The sequence below is a fragment of the Dermacentor albipictus genome, chromosome 3 (genome assembly GCF_038994185.2).
Source record: "Dermacentor albipictus isolate Rhodes 1998 colony chromosome 3, USDA_Dalb.pri_finalv2, whole genome shotgun sequence".
Classification (NCBI taxonomy): Eukaryota; Metazoa; Arthropoda; class Arachnida; order Ixodida; family Ixodidae; genus Dermacentor; species Dermacentor albipictus.
This window is the reverse complement of record NC_091823.1, coordinates 81,635,551-81,648,330: the sequence shown is the minus strand read 5'-3', so window position 1 is coordinate 81,648,330 and position 12,780 is coordinate 81,635,551. Positions and strand designations below refer to the sequence as shown.

The 12,780-nt window shown below is 47.1% G+C and overlaps 1 protein-coding gene across 12 annotated transcripts in view; it reads right to left on the bottom strand.

Moving 5' to 3' along the window:
- The window catches only part of egg (SET domain bifurcated histone lysine methyltransferase eggless), a 153,236-nt gene that overhangs the window by 37,794 nt on the left and 102,662 nt on the right, over positions 1 to 12,780 (bottom strand). For 11 of the 12 annotated variants that reach the window (XM_070535681.1, XM_070535679.1, XM_070535678.1 and 8 more), the window contains one exon: positions 617 to 939. In XM_070535681.1, coding sequence (XP_070391782.1) covers positions 617 to 939 — 323 coding nt within the window. Of the gene's footprint in view, positions 1 to 616; positions 940 to 11,619; positions 11,904 to 12,780 lie in introns of those variants that run through there. The other variant, XM_070535685.1, reaches the window with a different exon arrangement.

Here is a 12,780-nt window from a genome sequence, read left to right as displayed (position 1 = left end):
TTTTTTCCTTTTCTTCCTTTTTCTTATTCTTCTTTTTCATAGCAATGATACCAAGTTCTGAAAATAGGAATTGTACATGGTAATATACTGAATCATGTCAGTGATCAAGCTTGATATGAAATAAATATCTGGCTGTTGATCAAGTGAAGCGAAACATGTGATGATACATAGCCAGATTTTTTTTCAAATCAACCATATGATCAGTGCCGACGGGAGAGACAATGGTGCAGGACATTCATGATAGCATATTACCACATGTACAGCGTTAAAGGACATGTAAGCAAACAGAGGATTGATGATGAATATCGTTGTCTGGTAAAATTACGCCCTCAAGTGTGCACAGTTTTTACGAGCACAGAATAGGGTTTGCTACACCGCCACCAAGTGCTATGTAAATAAAAAAAACATGGATGTTGAGAAACATGAGATAAAAGTTCCCTACTTTGTAGTGCACTGTTAGCTACAAATACCACCAGACCCACAGCCAGTTTTACATATGAGCCTCACACATCCATGTATTGGGCCACTCTTGAGGGACTCTTTTGCATTCCTACTCATTAGAATATTGTTTCCAAAGAGATGGAAAGCGGACAAGAAGACAGAAAGGCATACTCACGCTCTAGTTTGTCGATGTTGCACAGGCGATTGGAGAATTTTTGGACCTCCTCCTTCCAGACATCGTCCTTGAACATCTGCTCAACATGAAGTGTGCTCACAACACGATCAATGGTGGCCAGGATGTCGCAGTCACACACAAAGTACTGTTCATTGTCATCCAAGCGCATGCGCTTAGCCTCAGGGGATGCATCACCATTGATGTCCTCAGCACGGTGGCCACCAGCCACCTCCTTCTCCTCGCCGTTCTGCATGGCAAGTGTCATGGTGTTGCTAGAGCAGCTTGTGCTTGCCAGCTCCTCAACCGTGTTATGGAGGCTCTTCCTGCACCAGGAAAAAAATCACAGTGAGAAAAAGGAATACAGATCCCATGTGCTGCAAGAATCGGTGCTAGACAAAGCATATTACAGGGAGCTATACAGCATTGTTTGGGACTCTGCAATGTGTTTCCAGATAGGAGAGCATGTTTGTGTAAAGCAAGCAATCGTGTGCATGATGACAGCAGCAAGGTAGCAATGGCGTTACGACTGGTTTACTGTACTCAAATGAAAAAATGTTACCTGGGGCCAATCCTGAAGGCAGTACAATGTCACTCAGAGTCTCAAAATGCTAGCTGCAACAGGGAAGGGATTGGGGAAAGCAGGCCAATCCTGATGGTAGCACTATATCACAGTGTCTCAAAGCACTATCTGCCAATGATGAGAGAAATTGTTGCCACATATGTGTTTTTATAAGCAACTTGTTGCTATGCAGTGTATGACACATGTCAAGGACGGCATTAATACAGACGTGGTGTACCATCTCTGCGTCTGTGGCCCAATGGAAACTGGCATCTGTACCAATTGTCTCAAAGCGCTAGATGGCATGTGAACGAAGTATGCACGTGTATGTGGTCTCATGGGTAAAGCATCAGGTTAACCTGCTGGGAACCTCTCATTCTTATTCTACCATTGGACATAGACTTATTATTATTATCATTATTATTATTATTATTATTAATTAAGAGGTATGGAACGAGGCCACAGCCAGGACCTGCCTACGGCAAAATGTCTGGTTTGAGGCAAAAATGCTTCACATTAATAGCGCCATCTAGTATAGTATAGAATGCTAAATTAGACGCACCATCTGGTATGTACAAGAGAACATATGACATTGCAATTAAATGCATATCATAAGACAACTGGCTACAGTGCGATGCAGCTGCAGCACGGACGTTTCTCTGATGACCAAGAACGATGCAAGAAACACAGGCACGTGCCCCCCCCCCCCCCCCCTCTTTTTCTCTCTCCCCCGAAATTTCTGTGTTAGAATACAGCCTGCCCAGTACCCGTCCCCTTTCACCCTCCCCAGTAAAATGCGCACTCACACTCCAAAAAAATTGTCTATGTCACTGCTAGCAACAAACAAAACGTGCATGCGGGCGCACACGCCGAGGGTGCATGCATTTGCGTGTCAACAATGTAAAGGCAGCTGGCGGTGGCACTGAACACATCCCGATGGTAGAGCCCCCTTGTGGAATGGAAGGTACCAATATTTAGGAGATATAGCACGCACCGACGGCCTACGCACGATCAAAGCAGGCGACCAATGCTTAACACTGCATATACATCTGTCGCCATAAATAATAGTGCACACAGATGCAACGTACATGGAAACATGTTGCGTGTGGCTGCACCGTGAAAAGTAATTCACTGGAACACGATCACACCGCAGGGCAACACACTATGAACAAAACGTCAGTAGAACATCGCGAAAATTCCGGACACAGCGATAAATACCATCAAGGATGTTAGTAGAGCACGAGAGGGCAGACAACAATCAACACCTTGCATGTTAGCTCGATTGCAAAATGAGGCACATGGCCAGATTGCAACATGGCAGTGACCTCAGTAAATGCTGAAGCTGAAGGCAACAGTGCGGAGGATAAAGAGGCTTCTCTTACCAACCACATTCGCGACCAAAAACACAGTGTGCCATACATGAAAATGTGGACATGTATGTGTCACATAATCATTAGATCTCGTACACTTATGTTGCAAATCATGGCGTATTACGTGGAAGCCGCGGCAGACGTGAACCTATTTGCCATCGAACAAGCGGAGTGATACGTTTGCGGGAGCAGAGGCAACAACGCACCGATTATGCTCGCGACGGAAGCCACACAGAAGCACAAAGGTGCACACAAATAATATGCGATTTGGCACAGCTCTACGTCCACAAGTTGCAGTTGTAATGTATGAAGTAGTCACTCCATAGAAAATGTCGCCATTCGAAAACGACTGTACTGCGAAATGTGCGGGGGAAGCCATCTATGATGGCCATGGTGTAACGACGGCACTGCTTGTGTCTCTGCCGCAACGCTTCCTGCGAAGTATGAAAGGGAGCTTATTACTAAAATGCCAGAGTGCTACAGAAATGCCAATGGTGTAGTAGATGCACCAATTCAGAGGCAACAGCTCTTATAAAAGAAAGTGTGAAAACCATCAAAAAGTATTTCCAATGTAAGCAAATAGCCAAACGCTTCAAGAAAGTTATTTGCATTACTAAAGTAAAGGTGCGATTGGCGACGTATGTTTGTTGCAGTGAGAACATTTAGGTTGCATTTGTTATTTCGTTGCATAATTCCATTGAGAACACAGCCGTTAACCAGCACATCTCTAGCAGTAGTGCAGGAGGACGGCGTGTGCGTCATAAGGAGCTGTGACAGTAGCCGTTCGGCAATGAACCTTTCCAAACACCAACAGCCAACTACAATAACTGTTGAAAAAAAAAAAAAGCTACTAGCTTTAAAAATTCTGGCAGAACGCATCTCACAGTAACTACGACATTAATGCTATTGACCTTCAATCTATGCAGTAATACACAGCACTGCTCAAGACACCTTCATTTACAATCTGTAGAGAAAGAGGCAAGCTAAGAATGCTGCTTTAATACACCCACACGCCACAGCGCCAACACAGACCACGGCATCTTCACCTTTGGTCGCCACAAAGAAAGCTTCACCAAACACAGCCTCCCATCCAGCCAGATTTGCCCATTGGCACTGTAGTATTGGGGTTCAGCCTATCATATATGACTTCGAATGAACCACAGTGTCATTGCATAGGAGTCTTTTTGAAGTGTAACACTAAATTTCTTTGTCAGTTATAGAAGAATGTGCATTCTTACTTTTATCATTCGCACATGTAATTTCTTTCTTTTTTATAGCAACACCAATTATACGGACACTAGGGGTGAATCTTCACGTCCCCGTGATTCCATACATACTGCTGCCTTGTTTAACCACCAAAGTTGCTCAAACAAGATATTGACTTCTTGACTGAGTTATTCCTCAGAACATTCTATAATTGCAGTGTGGAAACAAAAGTAATGTGATATTTCATTTACAGCACGTAGCTTTTTATCTAAGTCTTTCCAATCTGCTAAAAAAGGTTAAAACAATATTAGTGGTTTCAATCCCAAAATTTTGTCATTTCACTGGCAGCGCTCTCTACGGGCAGCACAGTGGTGCATGTGTGACACTATCCACATAGAGTCGCACCTGTGCATTGCACGTATAATTAGAACACTGCCCAAGAAGCTAAAGCGCAATGGTAAACCTTGCTATCGCTGTCAATGACTTGCCCTCGATCGAGCGAAACTTCCCATCCCCCCCCCCCTTTTTTTTTCACCATCGAGAGGGGAATTACAGAGCGTAGACAGTAGCCATCAGCAGCACATCAAAGGGGGAAGTGTAGGCTAAGTATGCTAATCTCATTAAAGTTGGCAGTTTCACTTGAGGGGCAAAGCATTGTCAGCGATATAAGCAATACTTGTCGTTTTGTTGTGCTAGGAACTCCTCGGACGATGTTCTAGCCATACGTAGGTGCAACGTGTTGGCACGACGCAGAAGGAACAGCGTCCTGGCAAGTTACCAGGCATTTTACAATGCTGGTGTTATGAGGAGCGTCGTCAGTGGCGTTGCAGGCATCGCAGCTCCGTGGTATACAAGACAAGTCTGGAGGTGCTGGTCTGACGCCCAGTACACTATAGTCAGACAAGAGACCACCGGCATCAGTAACAGCACCAAGTGGAACACACAGAGCAGAAACATCAGCAACGCAACGAAAAGCAGAATGCTGTCCTCTCCACGACCGAGTACATTGGGTAGAGCGTTGATGGTGTGTGCACTTCGCATCGTCACTTTTCCAGCCAAATGCATCTCTGGAGATGCGTGCGAGCAAGGCATGCGTCATCGATAGTAGGACAGCATGACAACGCCGACGGCGGCACGAACACTCCATGAGCATCCGTACAATTCATATAACATTCTTCTTTTCTTTTTTTGAAGCTAAACATTTCGACAGAATTGCCTGTCTGGTTGGGAAATTGATTAGAACTTGAGACTGACTCCAACCAAATAACTGAATTTTATTAGCTCGACGCTTCGGAGCCCATTCGGCTCCTTCTTCAGGGGATTGTTCTTCGGGGGGTGGCGGTGTGCCGCTTTTAAAGCGTCTTTTTTGAAGAAAGGAGGGGGGGGGAACACGGGAGGTGGGGAGACACTTCACAGACGGAAAGGTGGGGGGGAACAAAAGGAAAGGGGGGGGGTGTGTTGTTGAGCGCTTCCATGGTGCTGGGATGACCGGTGCTGGTGCTGGGGGGAGTGCTCGCGAGAGCTTTAAATACTTTTTCCCCGAAACCAAAAGTCTTCCTCAGGTACGTGGATGATTGCTTTTGCATCGTGAAGACGAGCCAAGTCGAAAACTTGCAAAAACACTTAAACTCCATAGAGCCGGATATACAGTTCACATATGAGCGTGAACAGAACGGATCACTCCCATTCTTAGATGTACAAGTTACACGAAAAGACGGCATTCTAAAATTTTCAGTCTATAGAAAACCAACCCACACAGACCACTATCTTCATTTCCAATCCGACCATCCGGCAAACCACAAGGCGTCTGTTGTAAATTCTTTATTCAAACGAGCCGAAACTCATTCCTCATCGGAATCGGATCTAAAGAAAGAAAAGAGAACGGTTCTCAACGAACTTAAGAGGAATGGCTACACAGATGACTTCATTCGAAAAACAACCAGACAACAAAAAAGAAGAAGCAAAATGCGGGACCTTCAGCCGTCGACTTCTCCCCAACCCCAGAAGCGAGTGTCCATCCCGTACATCAGAGGTACCAGCGAAGCGCTCAGCCGAATATTAAAAAAAGAAGGCCTCAAAGTGGCGCACAAACCAATGAACACTTTCAATATCCTCCTCCCTAAACCAAAAGATTGTCCACCTAAAGAAAAAGCTCAAGGCGTCATCTACAAAATCAGTTGTGCCGACTGTCCGGCGTCGTACATCGGGGAAACCAAAAATCTAAAAGAAAGGATCAGACAACATGAGAACGACGTCAGGACATTCAACCGTATTCGCAGCGCCTTCGCTGAACACTCTGAAGACGCCGACCACAAAATTGCTTTCAAGGAAACTGAAATCCTTCAAACAGAAACGAACTGGCGAAAGAGACTACTACTGGAGTCATGGCACATTCAGAATACGGGGAATAACATAAACCGCGTGAAGGGCAACCTACCCCTCGGTGTATGTCCATGGCCTTGGCGACATGACGAAAAGAAGAAAAGGACGCACAGCCAGATAAACTCCCGCTTGTTTCACCAACACAGAACGTCGGCGCGACCCTGTAACCTACCCACCCCCCCCCCTGCCTCCCATCAAGGGCACCCTCGCGAGCACTCCCCCCAGCACCAGCACCGGTCATCCCAGCACCATGGAAGCGCTCAACACCCCCCCCCCTCCTTTTGTTCCCCCCCACCTTTCTGTCTGTGAAGTGTCTCCCCACCTCCCGTGTTCCCCCCCCCCCCTCCTTTCTTCAAAAAAGACGCTTTAAAAGCGGCACACCGCCACCCCCCAAAGAACAACCCCCTGAAGAAGGAGCCGAATGGGCTCCGAAACGTCGGGCTAATAAAATTCAGTTATTTGGTTGGAGTCAGTCTCAAGTTCTAATTCTTTTCTTTTTTTACATGCGATTTATACAAAGCCAACATATACTGTAACTTAAGGTGCAGCCACCTACAAGCACTCCATTTCACAACTGCAGTGAGCTCAGGAAAGTGGCATTTGTGGCCTTGTAAAGCTCAAACTGCGTTATGCACAAATTGCAATCACAGGCCACAATTGAATTTAACTGAATGCGTAGTGGTCCACTGAACTCCAGAAGCCACGTAAGCAAATTTCCCACATTCAACTAGTAACGGGTATGTGGGGCACCCGTCACGGAGAGGAAGCGCTCGCAGTTCAGAGCTCTGGTGCCAGAGAGTGTCCGGAAGGCAAACACGGGGAGATCAATCAAGGTGCATCCCAGTGACGAGTGCTCGCACATGTGACTCGCCCTACTCCAAGTAGGAGGAGCAAAAGACATAGTGGAGCGGTCAGCATCAGAGATGCCCAATGGCTAGCTTTTAATCGCCCCAAATCGTTCAGTCAACAAGCACTTCTTTAACGAGTATTTTTGACCACCGACGTAAGAATGCTGGTATTTACTCCATTCACGGTATGCCGAGGGCAATGTCTTTGTCGGGTTATAATAAACTTTAGGCCTGGAGACTCTGCCCATTTCTGGCCCTTAAGCAAGGGTCCTTCGACCAGTAGGTTGTTGCGCCATGTCCTTTGCACATGGTGCAGCATATGCCCTTGGCGCTCTGGTAGTGCGCCGCACCTTGTTTGCAGTTAGAGATGAGGTGAAACGGGGACTTGAGAGCTTGTCATGTGAAGTGGCGCCACTGAGGAAACAAGATTTGGAGCAATTTTTGCAGCAGCAAAATGTTATCCTGGAGCAGTTGGAGCACCCAAAGACAGATTTCGGAGCATGTTGAAGCAAATAAATGCCAACTGCTGGACACATCCTAGGCTATTTCAAACACTTAAAATCGACAAACGTTATTCCAGAATTCGGAGCATGATGGAACAAATAAATGGCAACTGCTGGACACGTCCGACGCTATTTCGAACACTTAAAATTGAAAAGTGTTATTCCAGAAAGTATTTGCTTGCTGTAAAACAGTGTTGCTCTGACTCTAAATACAAAAAAAATAAAAAATAAAGGGAAACCTAAATTTGAGTAGCTCTTTAATTTAAATGAAGACAACAAACCTGTTCACACAGCATGCTTTAAATTTGTCCACTTCAAATTGAGTGAAGCTGCACAGATGTTGCCTTCTAGATCTTATGAATTTTTCGCTGACAGCTGCATGCCAGCTTAGCCATGTTTTCAGCAAGTCTAGTGCTAGCATCAGTCAGAAATACCTGGCCAGACTCAATGTCTTCAATGCTCTTCTGAGCCAGGCCAGCCTTGATGAGCCCCTGGTAATGCTCAAGTACTGCTTTAGACACCAGGTGCTTTTCAGTGGTCTGCTTTTCATCATAAAGCAGAAGCCTCTGCTCAGCAACCGGCTAAATCACAACTCGCCAACCGATTATTCGGACACCAAAAATTCAGACAAGCTCAATTATTCGGGCTACTTCAACGCAACTTCACTGGCCCATAAATTTAATGTATAAGTACAACGAAAATTTCGGACACCTTGAGGCAGGCCACACCATTCAATAATTCGGACTCCGCTTGAATGACTGCGCGCTAATTTGGCCGCCGAGTTGGACGGAAATAGCGATATTTTGGCTTTGATGCGTCGCTAGCATGGCCGCGGTATGGTCGTCAGCCATGTTGCCGGCAACTCCTTGAATCCAAAACTAGCGAACCCCGACCCGCGAGTCCCGCGGTGTTGCTTCCGCGCGTCCAGCATGCGTTTAGCGAGGTCGACTTATGGGCTGCGATTTTGTAGCGATGTATTTCGCCCGATTCTATGAACCGTCCTTATCCACCGTTCACGGCCAGCTGATACCAGTTGATACTAGCTGGCGTAGCACCGCTCTTACCGAAGATAAAAGGGGTGGCATCGGAAAAAGCATCGCTACATCTCGGTCCAGACCCCATGCAAGCGATCTCGCGCGCGACGGCGACAATCGACGCGATGGCGATAGCTATCGCGTTCGCACATCGCCTACAAATCTTACGCCACGCGAGCGGCGACTTTGAGCGACGTCTCCCCGATGTTACCGGCATGAGAGCAGTAAATACGCACCGAAACTTACTGTAAAGAGCAGCATAAAATATTTCTAAAGGTCTTGCAGTAGGTTCTTATCCTTGCGCGTATCAAAATTTAGTCGTTTGCTCGTTCCGTGCTACAATCAGTAGTACTTCACTGGCGCACATCCAATTCCGGCTTTACGCTATTGCATAGTCGCTCATAGCACTTCCGGGCGACGAGCGACGAATTCTTCTGGATTTCCAGAACCGAGCGATCTGTTCACGCGACGGCCCGTTTCGTCGCTCAAAGCCGTCCGTCGCTCGTTGCGCACAAAATCGCTCTCACGGGGTTTGGGCTTGATTGTAGTTTCTGTGGAGACAGCATGACAACGGTAGAGGTGCGGAATGGCCAGATCGTAGGCAAGCGCACGCGCGCATAGCAACGCGTTGACAAACTGGTTTTATTTTCGGACCGTCCCTTTCGGCCTACCTTCACTTTTCGCGTGACTAGTAGGGGACATGTAGACCGACGATAGCGTTCCTGGCACAGTGCCAAGAAGCCGTCGCTCGTAGACGCCGACGCGTCTGACGCCATATCCCGCGAAAGTGAACGTATCGCCGAAGAAGGTCATCCGGAAATACGGCACACTTCTTTAGACACTCGTGGAATGAAGTCACTTGTTTTCCGATGAATTTGGACATTTTGGATGCGCAATTATTCGGATTTTTAGGCGGTCACCGTCGAGCCCGAATTATCGGTCGGCGACGTATAGATAACGTGAAGTTCGATTTATTAAGCCACTTTGGTATTGTGCGCCATGCATGTCTTCAGACTACTGCGGCCACACGCAGTCGTTAATACTGGCGCACTTTGGCTCAAAATCGTGTTTGTTTGTTTATCAAAATGGCCCAGGAAATCTCGTTTGGCGCAGGAGTGGGAGCAGCTGCATGCGTGTAATAACCTCCAGCGTCCTTAGTTGCAAAACCATCAAACCCACCACCGTGTACTCGTTAAGGGGGACGCAGTGGGCTAATACCATGACTGGCATGACATATCGTCCCACGATGGAAAATGCACTGATCCTTCTAATCTCCGCCTTGCTTGGCTGGAAGAGCCGATACAACAGTCGGTGACTCGGAGCACTGTCAAACAATGCTATAACGCCAAAAACTATAAACGCCACTAAAAACGTTGCATGACATAAATGTCGTGACACCCCTCCCCCCCCCTTGCGGTGAACAAACACTGCATGAAATTACATGCTGCGTAGGACGTAAATTAATACAATTCTAAGCATCACATTTGGTTGCACAGACATTAAGTAACAACTTTAGGAAAGCTTCGCTTCACATAGTTTCCAACATGTGCGTTGGTTCTGCCTAACCTTACCACAACTACCAACAATTTGCTGTCGATATATGTAGCATAACTAACGCCATCATCAATGGCCAATCTCTAAATCGAATAAGTTTGGTACGAGAGAACAAAGCCAAGGTCCAGCGTCAGAAACATGCAAGTAATTCTACAGACACGCGGCACTGTTAGCTTGTCGTGTCCCACAAGAATTTAAATATCCTACCAGAAAGATACTAGTAAATTTGACCGACTCCACGTTTGAAGCCGCAAGGCACTGGTGTAAGGACTCCGCGGACTACAGGCGAATTCAGTTCGCTGCGTTCCGCAAGTTGAATGAACGCAATGTATACAGTGCTGTTCACTGTTAAACAACACTAATCTGCGGCTATAATTTTGGTTGCGCTCTAGCCTAAATGCCGGCTGAAGCCATGCACAGCACAGGGGTATAGAACGGAGCTAATGCCTCCATCCTTCCGTCATTTGCAGCACTGCCGCTCGCTCTAACAGTGAACCGCACTGTACAAACGCCTCCAGTGCACTCGTCGCCCGTCAAAGACCGGAAAAAGAAAGTCAGAAAGTCCCTCCAATAAATGTCGCTCCTACAATCCTACAAAAAATGATCAGAAGATGGGCAACATCGTAACAGCAATGGAGCCCTCTAGAGCATACGTTAAGAACCACGAATAATTTTTAGAAACGTGACAAAATAGCCAGTCGGTACTTCAAACTTAGTGTTCCAACGTCACAGTTGGATTGCTAATATGTCACACTGCGTTATCTCAGCCAGAGATTTTGCAGTCTATCAGCCAAAGCGAGTCCGAAACGCGAACGCTACGGAGATATCGTTATAAAAATAGTTATGTCACCGTCACATGTTCAGCGAGAGTCACGTTTACGCGTAACGATCACAGAGCTATGTCAGCGTCACATCTACAGCGAGAGTCACATTGAGGCCTAAAGATCACAACGAAGTTAAAAGCTTCGCAAAACATGGTTCGAGCACAGCCGAATTCCAGTCAAAAGGGTCGCACAAGAAACTGGCGGAGTGTGCGCTCTTTCCACATGTGCACTTTCCCAACGTCCAATATTCTACAGTAAGTATACGAAACAGGGACGACTTGAAAGAAAAAAAACTGCCAGCGTCTACCACTTCCCACAATGCCACTCCAACGGTTGGGCGATAAGGCACAACGTCGCCCACCTTGTCAACACTATAAAGGTGGAACTGCCTCAGTAAAATAATAATGTATTAGATTAACTTTCCCCTATTTCTGCCAACGTTGCACATACGCTAATTCTACATGCAAACCTTCAAGAACAACCCGAAAACTACACGACCATGCCAGCAGTGACAAGCTTCGTAGGCAGAAAGGCGTATGAGGCAGTACTAATGTCGAATTGGCGTTGTGTTATCATAAGGACAAGAACTGAACAACAACGTATAAAGCGAGTTATCAACTTCCGCACAAGGACTCCGCCCACAGGGCAGAGGAGGAGAGGGCGCGAGAAGAAAACCCGAAACAGGCGGATCAAGCCGGTTTCTCGCTCGTCAGTTCTCCTCACCGTCCAAAGATGGCGTCACGAGCGCCGACTCGGCGGCGGCCTGTCGTCACCAGCAGAGTCCCGCTGCACGTAAGGGGGCAGCTGCCTGCTTCCGCTGCACTGCGACTTCCACGTAGCACGAGTCGTTTTTTCTCGTCAACAGAATGTGCGCAAGTCGATTCACCTCGGAAGCGTTGAAAAGCTCAAAGAAACAGCAGTTCAATTCACATACACCCCTGCGCACTTGACAACTGCGCACCAATGGCTGCCGCCATGGTTCAGCAGCGCGGGTTGAATGAGCCACACGTGTGCCGTCGTCGCTTCCCTTCTCCCTCGCGTGAACGCGTCCGCTCGGACTATTTTCTTTCGCGCATGCAGCCAGCGCGATGTGGCTGGCTCGGCAACTGGCAACACTCGTGCGCATGTCCACGTCACACTTATACGTGCCTTCGTGGACCTTCGCTGGTTAGCCTGCCAGCAATCGTTCCAGTAATTTCGGTCTTTGCAGAACGATTGTTATGACTCTACCTCACACACCAAACAAAAGTTGTGGAGTGTTTTAGCTGCAGTTACCTGACTGCAATAACCTTCGGTTGAGACAAGCGGTCACCAGTACACCGTGGGCAGTTTTCATTGGAAGCACGACTACAAACGCAAGATAAGGTTTTACTATAACCACGGGTGCAGTAGCGTAGTCGCGCAACATCCAAGTCAGACGACTTTGCGTCTTTACGCATAATCAGGCAAGGTCTATGCAACATTGTGTCGTCTCGTGCGCCAGCACCTACGCGTCATGACAGCGAATGTGACGCTTCATCATGAGGTGAAAGTGAATACACGTGTTTGAAGATTACACGTTGACCAGTTCGCGCGCTAAGACTGGAGATGTCAACTAAGTAGCTTCGGTAAGCTATGTTTCATTTCTCCACGCAGTCGCCGATTTCGCCGTTCCTTGCACTTCGCTCTATCACTTACCCGCTCTTGCGTCTATATGTTGACACCGTTATCAATTTGCAAGTCATCGCTAGGTTATAACTCGCAGATACCCCATGCCACCACTTACCCTGGTACTTTGCTAAAGAAAAAAAAAAAGCTTACAACACACAACCTTGCACGATCGTTTATCAAAGACCAGCGATTTCGATTAGATAACGCCTATGTTCAGTTCTGTGCAGGTTTCCC